Source organism: Phascolarctos cinereus, unplaced genomic scaffold, assembly GCF_003287225.1.
Source record: "Phascolarctos cinereus isolate Bilbo 61053 unplaced genomic scaffold, phaCin_HiC Scaffold_726;HRSCAF=1367, whole genome shotgun sequence".
In the NCBI taxonomy this organism is placed as follows: Eukaryota; Metazoa; Chordata; class Mammalia; order Diprotodontia; family Phascolarctidae; genus Phascolarctos; species Phascolarctos cinereus.
In genome coordinates this window covers 258,184,368-258,210,501 of record NW_027556098.1, presented here as the reverse complement: position 1 = coordinate 258,210,501, position 26,134 = coordinate 258,184,368, and the positions used below count along the sequence as shown (strand labels likewise).

Here is a 26,134-nt window from a genome sequence, read left to right as displayed (position 1 = left end):
TCATTATTTCAATTTTTATCCTCAGTGCTTAGCAGAGTGCTTCATAAGTAGTCATCAATTAATAGATGTTTTTTCCCTACTAATTCATTCATCGCAGCTTCAATACTTTGTCCTCTTAACTGCTGTGGAGAAAAAGCTGCTTTAAATTTTTCTGTCTACTGGCAAGGGTGGTGCCACTGGATTAAGAATTGATTTTCCAAGACCTCACAAGGAAGGGGTAAAGACCTGGGATGGTCCCAAGAATTCTGGTTATGATAGAATGGAATAAAAAAAGAAAGAAGGGTGAGGAAAAATAGCTATTTTCTGTGAGGCTTGGCTGCTTGGAGGATATATAAATAACATTCTTTCTTTGCTGTATTTCCACTGAAGTCAAACACTGTGAACTATCTAAGTGTGCTTTGGAAAGCCTTTTGCTAATCCTTCACTGCCCTTTATATAATAACCTTTGTATGACTTCAGGAAAACACCTAAAAACCTGACCATAATCATCTGCACTACCACTTCTGCTCTGTGATTCTTTTCTTGAATTCAACAGGCATGTTCCTAACCTGAAAATGAAAGGAAAAGTGAGGTTTCTTCCCACAAAACCTGAAGATGTATATCGTCAAGCATATGTTAGAGAAACAGGCACAAATTTAACAATTATGTCTCCTTTGTATTAAGAAAATTTTGGGAAAACATTTTTTTCCAGGTTCAATGTCCTACTTATATGTTGTATTTTCTGCATTGGAGAAGAACAAAAGAGCATTAAGAATTCTGTCCCAGGTCAGAGCAATAACCCTTTTCTCCCAGCATTTCATTTGGAAAGAGACACTAAGGGAATTTTTCTCAGCCAGGTCTGCTTGTCCTTAAAATGTTAAGGAGATATTTTAACTATCTAAAGCTTTCCTTCCTAAGCCACAGCTTACTCATTCATGAATTTATCAAAATGCTTTAAAAAATAAATTTGGGGTCTGCCTATACCATTTCATAGGATAACAAGGGCGCTAATGTATCCCTAGCACATTAAGCTTTTCTTTGATGCCTCTTCTTAGTGGTTATGAAGGCTCTTTTGAGTCTACTCCTTGCCATACTGGAAGATTTGGTAAATAATTATGGTATGGGCCATCATTATTGTATACACTTTGATCATCTTCCCTATTGATTTCATTTATCTGGAGCACTGAAGATTGCTAGAGTAGGAGGGTATGTTCTGGACCTCTCTCTCAGAGACAAGCTGCTCCTCCCTCAGGATTATAGGGGTACCCTGTCAGGTTAGAGTTTCTCACTTCTCTACATGCATCATCTTGGGCCCCCACCAGCTGGATTTCCCCTTTGTTAGAGGCTCATGATTAGCATTCCAGTTCCATTCAATCACTTTACATCCATTAGAGGTTATAAAGAGATATTTACTTAAAATAAATAGCAAAACTAAATTGCACAATTCTCCTACTTACCCAAAAGAAATCAAAGTTCATGATCTCTCCTGGTCACTGGGGAAGTGGGGCAGGGAAGAGAATGAGTGGTTATATAACAACAGGCACTTTTACAAATATGATCTCTTTTGATCCTCACAACAACCCTGCAAGGTAGGTGCTACTGCTGTCACCATTCTACAGTTGAGGAAACTGAGGCAAATTGAAATTAAGTGACTCGCTCAGGGTCACACAACTAGTAAGTATCTGAGGCCAAATTTGAACTCAGTTCTTCCTGACTCCAGTCCCAGTGCTCTATCCACTTCACCACCACCCTCTCCTCTAAGGGAGTAGGCTCAAAAATTAATTCAATTCTTATGTAGCATCACTTCCACTAAGTATATCCAAAGGCAAAATCTCTGCAGGATTAGTCCTTGTCTCAACTACTGCTGGGATGGGGTCCCAAAGGCCACTCTCAAAGATTATCCCTTATTCCAAGGGTCATCAATCCTGTGCTGACTAAACCTAGCCTGTTTTCCAACTTCCTGATTCCTATGACTCACTTTCACAACTTTTCTAAACACCCAGAGACACAGGCTTTATTCCTTTCACCTAAAATTGGAAAGAATAAATGAAAAGTCCAATGACCAAAGCCTGTTTCTGTTGTCTCAGAGGAAAGAGGGCCCTAAATCCTCTCCCCTTATAGAATGCTCTTTCACCATACTGTGTGAGTATTGAGTCATTGATATACCTCAAGAGCAAGTAATGGAGGAAAAAAGAGGTGACTGATGTTAGTAGGCCTGTATGAATGCCTCAAAAGTTCATCAAAGAGCCTCTCCTTCACCCTAGGGTTAGCTAACCAGCAACAGCTGTGGATTTCTATACATGTTCCAGTCTTTTCAAAGCACTTCCCTTAAATGTCATCAATCACAATTCTCCTGGAAACAAGCTTCCAAGTATCTTCCAGGTAGAGAAGGTACATCAGCTAAGCAAGCTGTTAGGGTCTGTGTTATGTGCCAGACAGCCATTACATTAGTATTTTAATCTTCATATAGAAAGTTCTCCACTCCTTTGCTCACTCTAATTATCTTTCTCTGGAACTTTTGCATCTGTATCATATCCTTCTTAAGATGCTGGACTCAAAACCTCTAACAGTATTCTAAATAAAACCACACTGTGGTTTTGTGTAAGAATTGAGTAATATTTTATGTTGCATTTTTTGAAATATGTAATTCAGTGCATAAACTACAATATTATTTTGATCATTATAATTATTTCACTAAGTATCTGTATGGCATATTATAATTTAAAAAGACTTTCCAATCATTTTAAGATTCAGAGAAAAATAATAGATTATTATGCCATGTAATTTTCGTGTACATTGATATAGTAGTTAGATGTATTCTTCATGAGATGAACTTGGGAAATAATTTTCCATTGAATTACCAAAAGCATTACCTTACACATTTGCAAGAATTTTACAGATAATCTATTCAGCTAAATTGCTGGGATGAAAGCATTTTTTTCATTGTAAATATAATTCAGTGCCACTGAACAACTGATTACACACTAACCCTTAAAAATGGATGGGTGAGTAATATGCCTTAATTTCTTGTGACTAAAGAATAGGAATAATTTATTCTCACAGAAGATAGTTGCTTTCTACCTGAACCACTAAGTATGGGCAGACATTATTATAGTGTAAACTACTCTATACCTTTTTACTGGGGTAGCACTCCTTTTAAATAGAATATTATCTTTATTAACCCTTTAATTCAGTTCCCATATGTATCCAGCACTAAACAAATCTGATGCTCCAGAAATGAAGTTCAAGTCAACAATGGCCTCCTTTTGCACAAGAATTTTGAGTCCTGAATGATATTTAAGGTTATAAATCCCATGCTAGCTTTGGCCATGACTTCTGCTTAAAGGGGGCATTAGATTAGATTAGATTAGATTTCCTAACTCCCAGGAAAAAGCATCAGGTTTTACAAGTCAGGTTCAAGAGCATTATGGACACCCTGACCCATAATTGGAAGAATTTGCTTATCTTGTTGAAGCAGATGAAAATGAAATGAATACTTTAAAGGTAAAGATACACATGAAAAAATATATTCCTCTTTGAATTTGGAGGTATGGCTCTGATCATAGTATTTAGATGAATACTGTCTTATTGAGTCCACAAGGTGAGGCAAGAGTCTGATTATAGCATAAATTTGCCAGTGATCCTAGGTCTTTGGGCGGTGCCATCCATGTTACACTTGAAATCTAGATCTGACTCTTTTGCCTAAAGTCCCCCCAAAAAAGGCAAAAATGGGTTTTTGCTGTATTTCTCTGGATAATTTCCTCCATACAGCACCTATAATCATAAAGTTGAAGCCCCCTATGGGAAGGATATCAATTCTCATTTTGTTTTGCAGATAGAAATTTTTCATAATCTCTTAACTTTGCCCATCAAAACTTTTTTATTAGGAATATATTTAAATCATTAGATATTCTATAGCCAATTATATGCTTCCAAGGTTGAGCTGTCTCCACAATTGGCTGGGCATTGTTCTTTGATGTCAGGCTATTAGACTAAATTTCCTCGTGGCTGCCATTCAGTGCAGGTTGTCTCAAATGTCTTAGTGGGATTTTAGCTATTGAAGTTTAAAGTTGCTACTAAAGCTGAAAATTACGCTAAGACGCTTGGGACATTGCCCTCCCCTGGTAACTGGCACAAAGCACAAAAAGAAAAAAAGCTTAACCAAAAGGCCCACAGGAAATGCTCGTGTCTCTCCAGAATACTCTAGCCCAACATACTTAGCTCAAGTGTATCTGTCACAGAAAAAGACATTCAGTTGTTTGGATATATTCAAGAGTTAGTGCAGACTTCAGTAAAAAGTAAACAGCAGTTTTTAAAAGTTAACTTATTTTATTCTTCACCACTCACAAATCAGTCAGTTCCATGACTATCCATCTTTTCATTGTTTCAACATTTATTAAGCAACTTCTCTGTGAAGAATGCTTTGTTCCGTGCTGGGAGAAATGAAAAATCTATAAATGAGACAGAGTCCCTGCCCTTATGAAGTTTTTTACAGGAGGAGAAAGCAAGCAAATAGCTATAACACATATGATAGCTCCAGCACAAATTATTATGTGATAACAGCATTAGAACATTGTGAAACAAAGTTTGAAAGGTCTTTGTCAACTGGAAATATCAGGGAAGGTTTCAAGCACTTGATAACATTTGAGTTGGCTTTTAAAAATATACAATAATAGATAATGAGAAGGAGAGAGGCCATTTCATGTAGTAACTGGAGCAAAGGAGCTGAGGATTTGCCTTGGGATTGCAAATTTAATACTTCCTGCATTCTCTGGAGACAGTAGAAGACTTGTCTTGGGTATACTGCCTCCTTCCTTGGCTATACACCACACCTGCAAGATAGCCTCAGCAACAGTTAGCTAGCATTCATTAAGCATTTACTATGGGCCTGGCACTGTGCTAAGGCCTGGCGATAGAAAGAAAAGGAAAACTCAGCCCCTGCTCTCAAGGAGTTCAGAGTCTAATGGGTGTTGTTGTGGTTTGTCCCTCATTCTCCAAGACCATGACATCAGGAAGGTGATGTTAAGACGTGTAAGTGAATTGGATTTAAGTGAGGCAGCACTGTGAAAAGTCACCAGTCTCACTCTCTCCTCCAGAGCCATTTGGATCCAGCGGCCCTAATAAGTGAGACAATATGCAAACACCTATGTACAAACAATATATATACAGGATAATTTGGGCATAGTCTCAGAGGGACACACTAAGATTAAGGTAGTTTAAGAAAGGTTCCATGTAGAAGGTGGGACTTTAGCTGAGATTAGGGAATCTAGGAGGTGGAGGTAAGAAGGGATAGCATTGCAGACATGGGAGACAAGCTGGCAAAAACACTCAATCAGAAGATGAAGTGTCTTGTGTGAGAAATAGCAAGGAGTCCAGTGTCACAGAAGCAGAAGATGGAGAAGAGAATAAGGTATATGAAGAGTTTAAAGGGTGGAAAGGGTCAGGTTATTAAGGGCTTTGGAAGGCAATTCTTCAGCTGTTTAGAAACCTCATGGTGTCCTGGGACATCATCCCCAACTCAACAGCTTATCCTAGGGGTAAGAATGGCTCTAAAGCCATGGAATTAAAGATACGGAGACAGCAATCTAGGTACAAAGTATCTGGTTTGTCAGGAATGTAGAGAACAGCACTGGGCAATCCAGGGCAATCATTTCCAAAGTAGGGGAAAGGGAGACTCCACGGCCCAATGCCAAGAGGGCTATGGCCTGATCTTAAGAGCTCTGTGATAAACCAACATCGCCATGATAGCCAGTCATGGGATTTGTCTTCAATACAACTGCACTTACCTTCATTTCTCCATGCTGACCTTTTCTTCCATGTAAGCTTCCAACCTCTCTTCTGAGTCCAGTGTAAGACCCATGCCTAGACAACTACAGCAACAGATCCTTTGGGAAGATTCTATACCCCCTCTAACTCCTAGGATATTCATCCTCTTTCCCCAAATTATCTCCTGGCTCCTGCAGGCCTGCCTAGAAAGGCAGGCTCTGTGCCCCAGAAGTAATAGGTTCATGTACCTCCTTTATTTTAATTTTGGGTGGGATACAATGAACCTTACTCACATCAGAAGTAGGCATGGGTAGATTGGGACTGCAGCATCATTCTCATTCCATTGTCATTTCCACAAACCTTACTCTTCTCTGAACTTCCCTATTTCTTGTGAGAGAATCAACATCCTCCAGTCACAGCCTCAATGTCATCTTTGACTCCTCATCTCTCTCACCACACATATCCAATTGATTGAATAATTACTTACCAAATCTTATCACTTCTACTTCTCCATCTCTCTCACAACTGTCTCATTCTCTCTACTCATACAATCCCTACCTTCTTTCAAACCCTCATCTCTTACTATTGCAATGGTGTCTTAAGTGGTCTGCTGGCTTCAAGTCTCTCCCCTCTTCAATTCATTTTCCATACAGCTGGCAAAAATTATTTTTATAAAGCCTGGCCATGTTATTCTCCTTCAGTAAATTTCATGGCTCCCTGTTGACTCTAGGATCAAATATAATTTCATCTTTATTTCATCCCTTTTAAACTTCTATTTTATGTAACTTCCAAAATGTATATAATCATTAGTATAGTAGTACATGTATGTAATTTGTAAAGATGTATAAATTAGGGGGGATGTGCTAAAAATGTTTTTCTTGACAAAGATGTTTGATCAAAAAAAGGTAAGGCAGCAATCATTTATTAAGCACATATGCTCTCATAGAGAATGGCTAGATGTCTGAGATGAAAAACTTGCCCTTAAAAAGCTTGCTGTCAAATTGGAAAGACAAAATATATTCCTATAAAAAGATAATGAGCAGTACCAGGAAGTATTTTACATGTCAAATGAGTGTTATGGAAAATAATTGGTCTAACACTGCCCTAGAATCACTATGGTTACTGCATATTCAAAAGAACAAACTTTATACTATCAGCAAATAGCAGGTCAAATCCTTATTTATGAAGTCAAACACTACTTTAAAACTTGGGGGAAATCATTTATGAATAAATCACTGGATAATCTGTTTAAAATCTTATGTTGTGTTTAAATGTGACTTCAAAATTTGTATTTTGGCATAACTTCCATTTGTAACTCCAGACCTCTAAAATAAAGGAAGCATTTTGTTGAAGAACAATTAGCCCTTACCTATCAGAATCCTTCCTTCCATTTCTCCTTCCCTTCTTTCCTCCACTGCTCCCTAAATATTGAATACTTATAGAAGGTACTTTGCTAAGGGCAGTTGGGGACACAAAGATGTGGAAGAAGTGACTGTTGCTCCATGAGAGTTTACCACTAAGTTAGGGAGATAAAACACATATATAGATGATTACAGTATGATCTCCTATGAGCTTATTTCTCTTTCCATTCCATTCTATCATTCTATCTTATCACTCAACTGAAACTTCTTTCTCTACGATAAATAACGATCTCCTAATTACTAAATTCACTGACCTTTTCCTCATCTTCATCTTTCTTGACCTCTAGACATTTGATGCTGTTGACTTCCCTCTCCTGCTAAATAACTCTTTCTTTCCTAGGTTTTTGTGATGTTATTCTCTGCTAGTTCTCTCTTTCAGTCTCATTTGCTGGAATATCATCAATGTCCCACTGCCTAACCATGAGTATCTCCTAAGGCTCCCTTGTGGAAATATATATATGTGTGTGTGTGTGTGTGTGTGTGTGTGTGTGTGTGTGTGTATACACACACACATACATACATACATACATATACATACATATAATTATATATAGATATATATACACATGTGTATGCATGTGTATATGTATATGTGTGTATATTTATTTATATAGGTGTGTGTATGTATGTATATACTCTTAGTTACATCATCAGACACCATGATCCAACCTATTGCAAAAGACTTCTAAATATACATATTGATGAATTAATAAGCATTTATTAAATGCCTGTTATGTGCCAAGCACTGTGCTAGGCTCTGAATGTACAAATACAAAAATGAAACAGCTCTAGCTCTTGCATAGCTACCATTGTAATAAGAATATACATTATATTCAGAGGTAAATAAATGTAGAAAAGGTAATTTGTTAAAAAAAAAAATAGAATGAAGTTTCCACAGGACCAGAAAAGATGGAAAGAAAGGGTAAAGTTGGATAGGAACCTGGAGGGAAAGCACTGACACAGATCAATATGAGGGACAGATAAGTGATGAAGAGGGGAAAAGTGCTTTGGTTTAGGGTTTTGTTGTTGTTATTCATTTGTGTCTGACTCTGTGACCCCATTTGGGGCTTTCTTGGCAAAGATACTGGAGTGGTTTGCCATTTCCTTCTCCGGCTTATTTTACAGATGAGGAAACTGAGGCAAATAGGGTTAAGTGACTTGCCCATGGCCACACAGCTAGCAAGTATCTAAGGCTGGATTGAAACTCAGGTCTTACTCCAAATCTACTGGCTATCCACTGCATCACCTAGCTGCCCCAAGTGTCTAGGACTAAGTCATTTACAACTTAGAATCCCAAGGATTCCAAATGAAGCAATATGGCAGTAGACAGTCACACCCTAGTCTCTCACATAACTACAATCCCATGTCACATCCTGTCTATTCAACATGTCCAAAGCAGAATTTATTGTTTTTCCCACAGAACCCACCCCTCTTTCAGACTTACCTATGTTTGTTGAGGGAATCTCCATCCTTCCAGTCACCTTGACTCAAAACCTGAGTCTTCCTGGATTCTTCACTTTCATTAACCCTACATACCCAATTGGTTACAAAGTCTTTTTTTTTCTCCCACAACAATCATCCTCTTCTCTCTATTCACTGGCTACTCACCAAGGTCACACTGTCATCACCTTTCACCCATACTACAGTAATAGCCTCTAAATTAATGCTCTTTGCTTCCACTTTCTTCCTCAACAATCTCTCCTCCACAGAGGGGTCAAATTTGTTTCCCTAAAGCACAGATATGAACATGTCACTCCCCTTTCAATAGTTTCATTGGCTCCCTATTTCACCTAGGAATAGGTACTTTTGGGGACATTTAAAGCCTTTCTTCTCAGTTTATCTTTCCAAACAATCTTCTTTATTGTTGTTCTCCATACACGAAATTCCAAATCCTATCTTTATGCCTTTGTATAAGTTGTCTCCTATGTATTCCCTTTCATACTTGTCCACCACCACCCTTTATAGTGCCTCCCCAAAATTGTTCTATATTTACTTTGTAAAGAGTTTGTATTGTTGACCTGTGTTGAAGTCATGGCATCCCAGTAGAATGTAAACTCCTTAAGGAGGGAGGCTGCTTCATTTTTGTCTGTGTACCCTCTGTGGCTGCGGAGAGGTGGTAGGCTGGATGGATAAATGACCAGACTCAGGAATACTTGTGACATGTAACTGGCCACATAACCCTTGACATGAGCTCTCAGTCCCCTAGGATACTACCTAAGGAGATATGTTTTGGAGCAGTTATTTGCCCATCTGCTTTGGTAGAAAGAATTCCTTCCTGGGAGTTAACTAACCCATGAAATCAAAGGTCTGGTCCCTCCCTAACCATCCCCCCCCCGAAAACAGTACCTTACACATTATGGACAATGCAAAAATTTGTCAAATGATTGCTGAAGAAATATGAGTGAATTTGTTAAATAAAAGAATAAGTTCTATAGTAGTTCAAAGAAATTAGAAATCATTTCTTACAGGGATGAGGGAACTTTTAATTGAGGATGTGGCTTTTGAGACAAACTGTTCAAGATGGATAGTATTTGATTAAGTAAAAGGAGGAAGGAGAATGTCATGAGTAAAGACAAAAATAAGAATTGCAAGATGTTTTCAGGAAACAAATAAAAGCCTAGTTTTGTTGGAGTGGTAGGGTTCATTTGATGAAGTGAGAAATAAAATTGGAAAAGAATAGATTAGAATTAAAGAAGTTTTGAGTGCCAGGGGTGAGGAATTTGTTCAAAGCAGTGTTCAAGGAAGAGTAATTTGTATGTGATAATTACTAAGCAACCATTAGATGTAGATTAGTAATAACGTCATTTGTAACCATAAAAGACAAAAACTTAAGGTCAAGAGACTTAAAACTTCTCCTTCAGATTGAATATGGGAAATCAAAGAGTTATACACAGACCGGCAGTTTCATGCTGATTTCCCACCCCCAACTTTCCCTGCTTCACCCTACCCCTCACATTCCTATACTTCATCTTTTCCCTAAGATGTGAGGCATAGAACTGAGATCAGGAAATCAGGAGGAATCAATAGAGGAGGCCTTTCCTAGGCTGAACATTTTTGCTGTAGTAGAAGAAAATTTGTAACATTCTTTGAGGCTAAACTGAAATAAAACCTCAAATTAAAAGACCTGGGGGTGGAAGGAGTTTAACTCTAAGTGAAAACACTCAAGATGAATTATAATGATGTAATGGATTGTTTGTTTAGAATCAGAAAGAACTGGGTTCAGTCCTACCTCTCGCTCTTACTAGCTGTGTGCCCAGAAACAATTCAACCTCCCTGAGTCTCTTAGATATTAATGTTTATCATCTGCAAAATGGGAATAATGCCTGTAGATCTTAACTATCCTATAGAGTTCTTTTGTGGCTCAAATGAGCTAAGGTATAAAAAGAACTTTAGAAGTCTGAAGGTACTAAAAAAGCAAAGTGCACAAGTGAAATATTTTAAAGCTTAAAGTATTCTATAAATATCCAGGGTTTTGCTTCTTTTCCTATTCTTCTACTGAAGTTCAACTCCTTCATGTGGTTTGGGAGTGACCCTAAGTCTTCAAAAACTTTAAAAGTAGAGCACAAAGCTTTAATAAATTTTAGTAAGTTAGACAGGCTTCGAGTGTAGGCCAGGTAAGAATGTGTTTCTACTGACCTGGGACCACCACAACAAAGTCTGAAGATGTTAATTATATGATTGGTGTTGGAGAAATTAATTTTTTGACCACAATAACCTGCAAATACCATTCAAGTACCTTCTTACCCTAGAAACACCTCTGCCCCTATAGCCCCTTCCTCTGGTTGGTTAGTTTCTGCTCAGAACCACCATTTAAGGAGCTTTTCTAGCTATTCATGCCTGCGTCTGCCCTTCAGCACCCTAGGTATGGATTATCTTTTTTTTTTTGCTTATGTATTTATGTTCTCAGGGTTTAGCACTGGTGTCTAGCATATAGTAAGCTCTTAAAAATGTTTCACATGTCTTTCTATAAAGTTAAACAGTAGTTATAATTTTGTAAGTGGAATACAAATGAAATCACAGACTCAGGAAGTATTATTATTACTCAAACCCTGGGAGAGGAGGAACTACAATTATATTAAGTAGCAATTAATATTAGTTTAAGTAATTTTATTCTAAAATCATAAGAAACTGGAAGTGGAAAGCAATGCAGATAGTACCTGATTCAACCTTCTCATTTAGAGATGAAGAAGTTAGAGCCAAGAGGGTAAGTGACTCACTCAAAATCACACAGCTAGTGGTTTGTAGAGATAGTCTCCTCACTAGGTCCAGCAGTATTAAAATACCCTGTACACTGTAAGCATTATTATGATAGAGTCTTGTCTGATGTTTCTTTTTAACTATTTTAATACATTTTGCTATACTAAATTATTATATCTCTATTAACTAATCTAATAAATAATTCTGGTTTATGGGAAAAACACATTTATGACAAAAGTACGCTAATATATGTCTCACTGTTAACCCCGCCTGTGCTACTCCTAGTTCATATAAAGTCAGAAAACATTTACTAAGCTCTTATTGTGTTTAAATCATGGTGTTAGATTCTGAGAACATAAGACATATCCCCTTCCCTCCAAGAGTCTATGCAGAATCTAATAGAAGAATCTGATAAGGCATACACCCAAAGTTGCCATAAGGGAAAATATTATAAGACTAAAGCAAAGTTCCAAAACGCTTGTGAAGCTTGAGTAAGGAGGAATCCTTTAAACCTGAAGAGAGCATGGTATGCTTCCTGAAGGATGATGGCCCCTTACCTAAACTTTGAGGGAAATGAAAGGGATCTGGGAACCATGCTAGAGAATAGCAGGAGAAAGGTCAAGGATGTTGGAAAGATTTGGACAATAAAGGTGGGTGAGTAGTAAAGTTTATCTAGAATACTGATTATGTGAAGTAAAACAACTCGCGATACAACTGGAAAAGTAGGTCTGCACTAAATCATTGAGGTCTTAAATGTCTGGACACTGAATTGATTCTTTATTTGATAGGCAGTGGGGAGCCACTGAAGGTGGAATTGAATGAAAATAGTAGTACACGGGTGAATTAGAAGGAGGAGAGATGATGTAAGAGGAGACCAGTTTAGGAGGCTCTTAAAATCCTGCTTACTGGTGATAACCTAAACAAGAGAGGCTGCAGTGGCAGTATAAAAGAAGAGACAGAAGTGAGAACTACTGTAAAGGTAGAATCAACAGGAAGTAACAACACATTGGACATAATGGGTGGCACAGAAGGAAAGATCAAAGATGACTCCAAGATTATAAGGTTGGGTAACTGGGAAGCTAATGAGGCCATCAACAAAAATAGAGAAGTTAGAGGAAAGGGCAATTTTGGGAGAAAGATGCTGAGTTCAGTTTGGGACATGATGAATTGAAAGTGCCAAGTAAGATATACAGGTAGAGATAGAAAGATCTAGAAGACAGTTGGAAATTTAGGACTGGAGCTGTAGCAAAGTGTTGAGGCTTGAAATATTGATTGGGAAATTATCCCAATAGAAATAATCAAAGCCATGAAAGCGAATTAGAATCACAAGGTAGAAATGTAGTAAGAAGATAAGAGAACCAAAGACCAAGGCTCAGTGAATACTTATGTTTACAGATGCATAGAGAAAGAAGGAAAAAAATAGGAAGCCTTTGATGAGACCTGAGAAGGATCATCAGAGAAGACGCAGAAAAATCCAATGTCAAGAGAAGCTAGGGAATGAGATATTATATAATGTAAGGGACGTTCCCTACCACTACCATTTAAATGGAACTCCTGTCTTCTTTTTGCCTTTTAAAGTACTTCACAAGCCGTTTCCCATGTAGCTTTCCAGGTTTATTACACATAATTTCCTCTCAGAGACCATGTATTGCATCTACACCAGCCTATTTGCTTTTTCTCAAATATGACATTCTGCTCTTGTCCAGTTTCCCCCCACCATGGAATATAATGCCTCTATCTCTGAATGAATCTCTAGTTTTGTTCAAAGCTAAAGTGCCACCTCATACATAAGCTCTTTCCCAATCCCCTGGCTAGTAATATTTCCCCAAATCCCAAAATTACTTTATATTTACTTATATATGTGCATAGTGACCTTGATAGAATGTCCTTGAGAACAGGGTCTACTTTATTTTTGCTCTTGGCACCATAAGATCATAGCTATAATAGATCTGAAAGATCAAGTTAGTTCCCTCATTTTATGAGAAAATTGAAGCCCTCAGAGGTTAGATGACTTATCCAAAAGCACACAGATAATAAGTTCCACAGGTGGAGTTTAAACCCAGTTCCTCCAACTCCAGAGCTATCTATCTTGTTCACAATGTCTAGGACACAGTAGGCACTTAATAAATGCTTGTTGATTGATTGGTTGATTCTATTTTAGCTCACCTAAGGTCTTTAAGTGGAGGATGGAGGGACTACTTGTTCAGAACATGGTAGGGGACATTCTTGGTCAGGTACAGCTTGGATTGGATTGCCACCAAGGATCCCCTCCAACTCTAATGATTCTAATTCTGGTCACATCACTAATGCATTAAGATAACTGAATTCATTATCCAAATACCATGCACCTAGTTAGGTATATTTCATTCTGATGATTTTCTAAGATCCTGAGGTTTTGTGGTTAGGAGTATATAATCATTTGTTCTATATAGGCTATTAAAAATTAGAAAAATCTCCATAAGCACATTTTTCATAATGCCAGAACAATAGGTAGACTTTTCCAGGGTAGCAGGTTGCCACCTCTTTCCCTCTAGAATAAAATACCAGATATGACAGACCCCTAGGCAAATATGTGACTTTCTTCTAGCAGAGCTACCGTACTGGCTGATTTTAATAACACAAACCTAAAAAATATCCATTTGATTGTTGATACATATAAACAAGTGAGCCATCATAACAAATGAGCCATCAAGATTGAAATGTCACATTCTAGAAATACTTCAGGGCTCATAGAAGTACTTCAGGGCCCATTCCAATGTGAATTTCTAAAACCAGAAATCACCCCAGTTCCTCTTACACAAACATACACACACACACACACACACACACACACCCCACTCACAAAACACAGGACAAATCTGTGTCTAAAACAAACTTTGCATTTTGAAACGTTCACGATTTCTAGAAAAGGAACTGAAGTTTTACAGACAAAGCATTAAATTCTTTAGGTTATCAAAATATTGAAGAGAAGTCATCAAAAAAGCAAATTTACCTTTAGAATCCTTGAGAAGGAAAGAAGGCTTTACCAAAACTTGCTTACATTTGGTGTTGATCTGTATCTTGCAGCCATTCCAGGCACATTGTAAGTAGAAATCCACCATAGACATCATAGACCTACACAATTATTACCAGTTTCGAAGAAGCAGTTCATTCATCTTATCCTTTCCTCAACCTCTGTTTTGACAAAAACTACATAAGCAGGTTTCAGGAATGTGGATATGGAGAGATTTCTGTATATAAATGATTGTCATAATTTTAAATTCCATAGGTTCTATTAATTCTGTAAACCTTTGTTTTAGGATTCATCTCTGCTTCTACAATCTACACAAAATGTGACTGTCAATGCTCGAAATTCCGAAGGAGAGGTCACAGGCAGATTAAAAGTTGGTAAGTCTTGTGTTTAATCATGACAAATTATATGCATTTTTATTTTTACAAACATTTGAACTTAAAGAATATTACTTATCTGCTGCTTCTCTTAAAGAGCTCCGATTTATTTACACAGAACTACAGGAATTAATACTTTCAAATAACAATTTCCAAGAAAACATAACAATAAAGAACAATTGCGGGGGTCTTTAGTTGAAGAAAAAGGATAGCAGAAAAAAGTGACAAAATAAATATTGGTAGAGGAGAAAGTAAACAGTTAGTAAAGCTTATATTTTTACTCTAACAAAGACTATGTAAATACAACTAGCCAGACCTGCACCAATAACCCAGACAAGCAATTCATTGGTGGTCTATTTGGGGACTGACAATTGTAAAATCAGAAATAAAAAAGTTTTTTTTTTGGTGAGTATGTGTTTGAGATTTATTTTTAAAACTAGGGAAATGCACATGGTTATACTTTGTTCCTTTTATGAAATTTACAATAAGATGTCAGATTTTTATATGCAAAGTGACTCTAGCATTGCTGTGTTTTAAGTTTCATGACTTACTGTGAAAAGCCCATTGTAGGGGCAGCTAGGTGGTGCAGTGGATAGAGCACTGGCCCTGGAATCAGGAGGACCTGAGTTCAAATTCAGCCTCAGACACATAACAATAACTAGCTGTGTGACCCTGGGCAAGTCACTTAACCCCGATTGCATCACCAAAAAGAAAAGAAAAAGGGGAATGTTGAAAACTTAAAAAAAAATTTGTTTTAAAAGTCCATTGTACCCAGACTTCGATCAGAAAGTTTTATAATGATTTTCAGTCAAAAGGAGTAATATCTGGACTTGATCTACCAGTCAATTTATCTATTAGACATCTTCCTAAAATATACATAAATTCAATATTGTTTTCACACCATTTTATTGTTTATCTTTATTTCTGATGTCCTTCCAAATACTTTCAAGTTTTTTTCTGATACCGCCCCACAGTATCTCAGAATAGAAAGGTCCACAGAGGTCACCTAGCCCAAGCCACACCTGAACAGGAGTCCTCCACAGCATCCCTAACAAGTGGCCCATTCAGGTCTGCTAGAAGGCTTCTGTGGAGTGGGGGAACATTATCCTCAGTGCCCTGCACTCCCTTGCCTCACATATCTAATAAGTTGAAAAATTGCATTGCTTCTAATTCTATGTGACTTTCATCTGACCCCTTCTATCTACTTACACAGCTACTACCTTAGTTCAGGCCTTCATCACCACTAGCCTTGATTATTATAATAGCTTCCTCATTGCCAAAGTTATTTTCTTTAAGAATGGATCTGACCATGTCACTCCCCTACTCAGTAAACTCTTATGGCTCCCTATTTCCTTTAAGAAAATAGATAAACTTACCTGTAACTTTTATGGCTATACACATCATAACATATATTTTATGGCCATAAAATAAAATAAAATAAACCATTCTAGATTTTAAAGCCCTTTTTAAGCTCTTATCAGCCTTCACTTTGGTTATATCTAGGGTGGTCTTCTTTCTGTTCCTCACATGACATTACATCTCTTATCTCTGTATCTTTTGGATTTGGTCATCAGAAATACCTAAAATGTACTCCCCCCTCATCTTTATTACATGGAATCCTCATTTTTCTTCAATATGCAGCTTATGTACCACATTCTTCATGAAGTCTTTCCTAATCCACACTTCCTCCAGACCAACTTTGAAGTTAACTACTTTGTCTTTATTTTTATTAATTCTCTTTATACTTATTCTATATACACTTACATGTATATGTGTGTGAACGTATATGAATACACACACCAGCCATATAGAATATATGAGAGGCAGTGTGGTATAACAGATAGAGAGCTGACCTTGAAGCCCAGAAGACTTGGGTTCAACTCTTATTACTCTGCACAAGTCACTTTACTCAGTGCCCTAGGAAAGCCTTGGAAAATCGATATGTTCACTTCAAGGAAGTAGAAAGAATCCCTTGAGATTTGACTGGTGTTTTTCGTTAAAAAAAAAAACAAACAGCTAGCATAATTTGAGGTGCAGCATAAACCAAAAATCAGGGTCAAATGCCTTCTCCCCAAAAGAAATTCAAAAGCCAGCATGAATGACTAGCATATGAGGGCATCAGTACTAGAGAGATAGATAGACAGATAGATAGATAGATAGATAGATAGATAGATAGATAGATAGATAGACAGACAGACAGACAGACAGATAACAATTAGGATCACAATATAAACAGTAAGTCTTAATAGTTTTCCTTTCTTAATTAAACAATTTGGGTTGTATGAAGTTCAACAAAAAGTTGAGCCACATAGCTTAACTCTTCTCTGTGTGCTGAAAAATGAAGCTCAAAAGGGTGGGATACCTAGTGAGAAGATGAAGTAAGAGTAAACCTGAAATGGAGGTCATTTTGAAAGAGGTCCAAAGGAAAAAGCAGAAATTACTCCCCACTCAGGTGATGGAAAGTCTAAGACGAATGGAAGAGATAACACAGGAAAGGAACCACATGTACAAAAGTATTTATAACACCTCTTTGCAATGGCAAAGAACTGACAACTAAGGGAGTGGGGGTGCCCATCATTTGGGTAGTGGGAAAACAAATTATGGCATATGAATATTATGGCATATTATTGTGCTGTAAGAAATGATGAAGGGGATGGTTTCAGAGAAACATGGGAAGACTCATTATCTCTGGTTAATAAATGTCAAAGGAAATGAGAAGAATCTAAGATAACTACAACATGGGAAACAGTATGAAAGGTGGAAACACTGAGTAAAATAGTGAAGTAATAGGGGGGAAAAATTTGGGTGTATGGGGGCAGGCAGCTGGTAAATCATCTTGTTTGCAGAGTTGTTGAACTGATGAGAAATTCAGGTGAAGATGTCTGGAGCTTAAGAATGAGGTCAAGACAACCTACTAACTTGTCCCTATCCTTTCAGCCTTGTCCCTTCCAATCCTCCCTCTCTAAAGCTGCTAAAGTCATTTAAGGCAAAAATGGCAAGGGTTCTTAAACTTTTTGTGTGGCATGGACCCCTTTGCCAGTGTGTTGAAATAGTAGCTTGTTTTGGTTCCCTGACAACCACCACCACCACCCCTTGTACTCAGTGTAGTTTATAAGTAAGTTTATAAGTAGCTAGTCTAAAGTGTCAACGGCATGAAGCAATATTGTAAAGGGAAACCTCGAAGTCACATACAATACCTACTAAAATCCAAGATCTGGAAACATTTGTGTACATGTGAAAAACATATAAGGAATGCCTCTAAAACAATGTTAGAGTTCTAGTATTAGGTAAATACTTCAGAGAAAATCCCATATGACTACTCTAGGAACAGGAATACAGGTAGGGATTGGGTCTGTGATTCCTTTGGTATAAGAAACTCCTAGATGAGGAAATTCCTTCCAACAGTGTTCACTGGAGCATTTTCTACAACTTAAAGAGAGTTGTCTCAATTACTGAGAGGTTAAGTTACTTGCCCAGGGTAATATAGGCAACATGTATCAAAGGTAGGACTTGAACCCAGATCTTCATAATTCCAAGTATTATTCTTTATCCACCATACCATGATGCCTTTATGTACCACTTCTAACATCCTGTAGCATATTTATTCTTTAAAGATTATCTTATACGAGGGTGCACATCACTTTACAGCTGTAGAATTTAGCACGTCATTTTTGTTGCATATATTTTAACATTGTCAGCAGTAGATTAGTTTATCTTCCCTGATAGCAATCTAAAATATAATTATATAATTAGAAAATAGATAATATAACTATAAATTAAGAGTTATAAGTGCAGCAAAGTAATTATATGTGTGTATGTAATTTGAATTAGTAATTTATGCTCAGCTATTTTCTAATATGGATCATACACCATGCAATAAAACAGTGATTGACCTGGAGAAAATATGACTTGAGGTGGAAATAATAGCTATTCTCAAGGAAGAGGGATTTTTCTGCATGGCTCCAGTGAATAGAAACAGGGACAACGGATGGAGTTTGACAAAAGACAAATTCTGCCTAGATGTAAGGAAATACTTTCTCACAATTAGAACTATCTACAAAATCTGAGCTGTCTCAGGAGAAAATGAGTTCCCCTTCCCTAGTGGCATTCAAATGATCACTTGTCAGAAATTTAACTTCAACATAATATTTCTTCTCCTCAGTTTTCTCATCTGTAAAACAAGAGGTTAGACTAGATTATTTCTAAGGTCCTTTTAGCTCTAAAATTATTGTTGCATAAAGCATAAAAATAAATCAAACAGGGATTTACTGAATACCTACTATGTGCCAGTGAAAGTAGTTAGCATTTATTTACATTGTACGATAATGATTACAAAGCACTTTTCTTACCATCATCTCACCTATATGATTTCATTCCATCCTCACCGAAACCCTGTGATAATACTGATATGTTTCCCGATATTATACACGAGGAAGCCAAGAAGTGGAGGGTCTTGTCCACAGTTACACAGCGAGTATTAGAAGAAAGACTCAAACCTACAGCTCTCTTGATTCTCAAGTCTAGCACTACCATACTACACTGCCTCAGGTTGCTAAGGGAGAAACAAGAAAAAAGAACAACCCTCAAATCCAGACAGTTTCCAAGTTTTGATGATTCTGCCTCTAAGATATCTCTCCCTTCCAACCCTTTCTCTCCAGTTCACATGACCTCCATCAGTATTCAGACCCCATCTCCTCTTGCCTGAACTACCAACTTACTATCCCTATCCCTTCAACCTTGCCCCTTCTAACCCTTCCTCTCTAAAGCTGCTGAAGTAATTTAAGGCAAAAAAGGCAAAAGTTCTTAAACTTTTTGTGTCATAGACCCCTTTGACAGTGTGTTAAAATAATAGCTTATTTTGGTCCCCCCCCAACAACCACCACCACCACCACCATCACCCCTTATAGGTATTATAGTTAGTTTATAAGCAGCTAATCTAAAGTGTCAATGGCATGAAGCGATATTGCAAAGGGAAACCTAGAAGTCACATACAAACCATCTCAAAGATCAAAGGAGCATAATGTACAGCTTGCATTATATATAACCAAAAATCACATCCTGGTAATATATGATGAATCAAGGGAAGCCATCTAGGCTTTGCTGTCAGAGCCTTTTGGTCCTATGATATGCAAATTTCAGATGATTTCCAGATATCTGTAGTAAGACCAGCAGATCACCACATGGTCCTGACAACTCTGAGATGATATGGTATGTTAACTTTAAAGCTTTACCAACAGCTTTGAAAAGGACATGACTATGTTAATGAACTAACCCCAAGCTGGCACAGATAAGAATTAGTCTGTTCCCCACAAACCCCATAAAAATGAAAGCTCAAACCCCTTCCTGACAAGCACTCTTCCATCTCCATCTGGGTCCGTGCTGCCAAGTGCAGTCAACTTTAATACAGTTATGTGAGTGATTCTCTATGCCTGTTCCCCTCCCTATGTCTTTCCCCATTGCTGCCTGCCTTCCTTCTTCACTCTGTCCCCCCAAACCCACACCATCTGCTTCTATGCTACCCTCCTTTTTGGTGTTTATCTCTGTAATTTCTATGCCATTTACCCCTATACCCGCTGTGCCCTATAAAAGTGTGATTACAGCCCTGTTTCCCACTGCCATCATGGACTTTCCTAGCAAGTTACACAAAGTACAGTATGCCTGCTCCCATTTCATAATTTCATAAATTAATTATCAATTCAGCCAGTCTGATGATGCTTATAGACCCCTTTAGAGAATAATGCTTCTAAATGCATAAGATAAAATACATAAGATTACAAAGGAAACCAATTATCTTGAAACATCAAAAAATTAATTAGAATTTCACAGATCCCAGGTGAGGAACTTCTCTCCTAAGGTATTAGTCTTATCATATTACTCCCCTACTCCAACTCTTGAGTGACGCCGCAGTGCTGATAGAATAACATACAAATTCTTTAGCCTGGCATTTGGTTCCAGTCTACCTTTCCAGCCTAATTTTTATAATGTTTCTTTTCCTGATGTACTAGGTACATTCCAGCCAAACTGAACTAGTAACTACATCCCAAATCTAGCATTTCCCAAACACAACATACTACCTTCCATCTCCATGCACTCACATAGGCTGTCCCTGTTACCCCTCACTTCTGAATCTTAGGATTATCCTTCAAAGCTTATGTCAAGTTCTACCTCCACCATGAAGCCTACCCTGACCTTCCAAGAAACAAATAATCTTTCCCTTCTCCAGTTTTCTAGGAGCACTTTATCATGATCTTGTATTTGGCCCCATCTCATCTCACTTTTCATTCTACTTACCAATGTACACTTTGTTCCCTCTCCTTACAAGCCCCCAATGATTATTCTCATTGTTATATACCCAATGCCTTTAATAAATGTTTATTGAGTGAATGATCTGGACATTGTATTTTTATTAATACAGTCTAAGATTCATGTGGCTTTTAGGGTCACCATTTTATGGTGTTGATTTACTTAATTTGCTTTTAATGGTACTCCATAAGTCACATGAACTGCTGTCATGCCTGGTTCCCACCCCCCATCCCCATCCTGTACTTTTGCAGTTGATATTTTAAACCTAAGTACAAGACTTTTTATTCATTACTATTCAAATTTATTTTGTTAAAAGCCCATATTTCCAGCATTTACTGATTTTTCCAACCTAATATTATCCTTTTCAGCTTTGTGTCATCCTCAGATTTGATGAGCATGCCATTATTATTTTCATCCATGTCACTGATAAAAATATTAAATATAACTGAGCTGAAGACAGAGCCCCATAGGCATGCCAAGAGAGACCTCCTTCAGGCTAACATTGATCCGTTCGTCAACCAGCTACCATAATGTTGTTCAGCCCATATCTTTTCATCTTGCCCATGGGGATATCATGAGAAACTCTGTCAAATGTAATGCTGAAATCTAAACATAAAATGTCTATAATCATTTCTTGCAAAAATACCCCTGTCAAATAAAGGAAGCCCTTTCAGCTTTGTACTCGAAGTTTTTCCTTGTGAAGCTAAATGTAATCAAATTTTGTGCAGTGCCTTACTCACATGTCTTTGTGACACTGGGAGAAAGCAAGGGAGGCCCTCAGTGTATGGCAGACTTATCAGAGAACATGGTTGCAAAGAGATTGGTAGCACAGATGGGCCACAGTCAACATCATTGGAGGGGACATCTACATGAATGAGACTATCAATCTATTTGAGTTTTTGAAAGCCTGTCTCACATTGAATGGGCTTCAAATTTCGTTTGATGCTGGCAACTGATCCCATTACTTTCTGACAAATAGAGGGAGAAGAAATGGAAGCAGTATTAGATTTTATATTCTTGGCTCAAGATTATTGCAGATGGCAACTGCAGCCATGAAATTAAAAGATTCTGGCTCCTTGGAAGGAAAGCTATGGCAAATCTGGACCACATACTGAAAAGCAGAGACATCACCTTGCCAATAAAGGTCCACATAGTCAAAGCTATGATTTTTCCAGTAGCAACATATGGCTGTGAGAGTTGGACTATAAAGAGAGCTGAGTGCCATAGAATCATTGTTTAGCTGTGATGCTTGAACAACACGGTGATCAAATCAGCCAATACTCAAAGTAATTTAGGCTATTCACTGGAAGGTAAAATACTGAATCTCTGGCCACATAATGCAAAGATGTGACTTACTGGAAAAGAACCTGATGTTGGGAAAGATTGAAGGCAAAAGGAAAAGAGGACGGCAGAGGATATGACGGATGGATAGTATCCTGGAAGCAATGAATATGAATTTGGACAGACTTCCAGAGATACTGGAGGATAGAAGGGCTTGGCTTACTATGGTCGGTGGGGTTACAAAGAATCAGACACAACTGAACAACTGAACAACAACCAAAAAATCATTATTATTTTAGTAAGAATAATATTTCATTTAAGGTAAGAATTAGTTTATTAGTATCAGATTTTTTTTTCTATCAGTGCTTAGATTACATAAATATATATGCTCTTTCAATTTAAAACCAGTTACATTCCATGACCCTTTTCAACAAATTACTTTGGCTTGCTTTGGATCTATAAAAAAAAAAAGGGGGGGTTTCTCATTTATAATTAACTCTTAACCTTTATAGTAGTCTAAAACTTCAACAAGAATCATAGACTTATAGCTGGAAGGGACCTTGAAGGGTAACTAAAATTATAGCCTACCCTATTGCCTCATCCATGCTGTTTGATAAGAATCTGCTTTGTTATTGGTATTTGGGAAAGTATAGCTTTTAACGCTGCATCTTTTTTAAACCAACTAAGCTTTTGGTTAAGTTTTCTGACAGGTACATAGTGTCTCATGAAAAAAGTAATTATTTCTCAGACATGACAATTCCACCAAAAAATAAGTTGTTCATTTGGGGGATCAATATAATCTTTCAATCAGTTTCAAATATAAAACAAAATAGAAAACTCTTATCAGTATATTAAATGAAGCACTGCTTACCTCAATAATGTAACATGTAAAAAATAATGTAAAAGCTGACCCCAGCAAAGTCCCAACAAAGTACTATAAGGGACAGGACAAGAATATGGAGACTAATCCATCCATATTTTCAGAAGAATTTAGATTCTGTTCTTCCTTGGTCCTGCCCTTATGGGTGCTATCTAAGCAGGATCAAAACTTCTGTAGTTTGTGGATAGATGGTGAAGATGTCTGGTGTATCCAAGCTGGAAATTCTTGTGCTTATCTAATAGTACTTAAGGCAAAATTCAAACTCATCTTCTTGACTCCAAGGCCAACACTATCTCTACTATACCACATAGCTGACAAATTTAAAAAAAAAAGCCCCATACAGAAGCAGAGCCTTGAAGAAAACAGGGGATTCTGAGAGACAGAGGTGAGGAAGGAGAACATTCCTGGTACCAAGGCACTGAGGTCAGAGATGAAGGGCCTTTTAAGAGAAACAAGAAGTCCAATTTAACTGGACTAAAGTGTACCTAGAGGGAAGTACTATATGGTAAACTTGGGAAGGGAAGTTGAGGCCATGTTGTAGGAGGTTTTAAATGCCAAAAAGAAGAGTGCGTATTTGATCCTGGAGGCAATATAGATCGACTGAATATTAACAAGTAGGGAAATTATATGGTCAGATTTGTGCTTTAGGAAGTCAATTTGGCTGCTATGTGAAAGATGGATTAGAGGTTGAGAGAGACTAGGAATATGGATCATTGAGCCAGAAAGTCATGAACCTTATCATCCAGAAATGAGGGTGGTGTGTGGAGCAGAAGTAGAAACAAATCCAGGATCATTGCAAGGTCTGAGAAGAGGCTGACCAGAGGAGAGGACCAGAGTTTATGCTGCAAGAGCTCAGTACTGGAGCAGGGGGTCAAATGAGGCAAAGACTAATCTCAGTTTACTTCTTTCTGATGTTCTTTGGGCACAGATATCTTTATGCTTGGTTATCTGCAACCAGTTTTACCCTCCAGTCTCTTCTGAAGGCCCTACATCTGCTGTGGGCCTTACCATTCTCCATTCCAATGGTCCATTTTAAGCAGTGGAGGTCAGATGCAGTGGTTGAGTTACTATAGCCTAGTATAATACTCTTCCAGAGCCACAATGGGCCTCAGAGACAATCTTGTCCAATCCTGTCGTTTTATAAATGAGAGAGAAAAAAAGGCATAAAAAGGTTTGGAGATTAACCCAAGGGCAGTCACACAGCTCCTTAGAGACAGAACTCCATCTGTTTGTTTGATCTTTTTTTTTTAAATGTCATCATTGTTGACATCATCGTAGTAGTAGTGGTTGTTGTAACTAACATTTTCATAGAGATCACTATGTGCCAGGTACTGTGCTAAGCACTGTGCAATTACTATCTCATTTGATCCTCACCACAATCCTGGGAGGTAGATGCTAGTATTGTCCTCATTTTACAGATGAGGATGCTGAGGCAAACAGAGGTTTAATGACTTGCCCAGGGTCACGCAGCTAGTAAGTGTCTGAGGCCAGATTTGAACTCAGGTCTTCCTGATGACAGGCCCAGAAATCTAGCCACTGCTCCACATTTATATATTGACCTTGGCCTATGCTATACTGGAGAGGTGTCCTTTGAAATACAGTAGGATTCCCTTGACCCATCCTAGGTAATCATTTAAAATGGTGAGGTATTCTCTTGATCCAGAGAACCCCACAAAATCATGCAAGTCAAGGGGTTCAAATCTCTGGGTTCACTTCAAGAACACCCATGAAACAGCCCAAGCTATCAAGAGCATGCATATCCAAAAAGCTACCAAGTATTTGAAAGATGTCACATTGAGGAAACAATGTGTTCCCTTCAGGCGATATAATGGTGGAGTTGGCAGGCGTGCCCGGGCTAAGCAATGGGGTTGGACACAGGGTCGTTGGCCCAAAAAGAGTGCTGAATTCTTGCTGTATATGCTTTAAAATGCAGAGAGTAATGCAGAACTGAAGGGTTTGGATGTGGATTCTCTTGTCATTGAACATATCCAGGTTAACAAGTCTCCCAAAATGCGACGGCGTACTTACAGAGCTCATGGTCAGATCAACCCATACATGAGTTCTCCTTGCCATATTGAGATGGCTCTTACTGAAAAGGAACAAATTGTTCCTAAACCAGAAAAGGAGGTTGCTCAAAAGAAAAAGATATCCCAGAAGAAACTGAAAAAACAAAAGCTTATGGCACAGGAGTAAATATGACATCAGAAAGCAAATAAAAAGTGAAATGAAAACATTTGTTACAGTAAAAAAAAAAAAAGAAAGAAAAAGAAATACAGTAGGACCAAAATCATGGATTGTGATATAACTTTAGGCTGCTACTGAGGATTAAAAAAAATTCAGAGAATAAATTCTGAACTTTAGGTTGTTTGTCGCTGCTTCTAGTCTGCTGCTCCTTATATTTCAGGGATAGTTTAATTTCCACAATACTATTTCAGATTTATACTGCGGTTATTTAGCTGCATATGAATTAACCACAAGAACTAATTATTCTCAGACCTGTTTAGAAAAGCCTGGACATTTATAACTACCAAGAGGGGAACAAATGTTTCATTCAAAGTTGGGCCAATACCTAGAATTATAACAAATCTCTTTAGGTGAAATTTTATGGCTACTGATAATTATGTCACCAGGTGCATAAACTGGGTTTTTATATTTCAGAACATGTGTGCATGAGCATCTGAACATCTTTCATCACTCTTAAAATATGGGTTAGCCCTATGAGGGTTTAACTAAGCACCCTTTAATCACTGCTTGTTATTTGGCATAGAGAAAGTGATAGCAATAGATGGGTTTTAAACATAAAATAGTTACTACAGATTATCTCAATTTCTTAATGCAGTTTCTTGCATTAGGAAAATAATAGCATAATGCAAAAATTCCTCTCTCTCTCTCTGTCTCTCTCTCTCTCTCTCTCTCTCTC

The 26,134-nt window shown here is 37.7% G+C and overlaps 1 protein-coding gene across 4 annotated transcripts in view; it reads left to right on the top strand.

The window, feature by feature from the left end:
* SGCG (sarcoglycan gamma) overlaps positions 1-26,134 on the top strand; it is a 298,874-nt gene that overhangs the window by 184,696 nt on the left and 88,044 nt on the right. For all 4 annotated transcript variants that reach the window (XM_020997245.2, XM_020997247.2, XM_020997246.1 and 1 more), the window contains exon 4: positions 14,663-14,750. In XM_020997245.2, the coding sequence (XP_020852904.1) occupies positions 14,663-14,750 (88 nt within the window). The remainder of the gene's footprint in view (positions 1-14,662; positions 14,751-26,134) is intronic.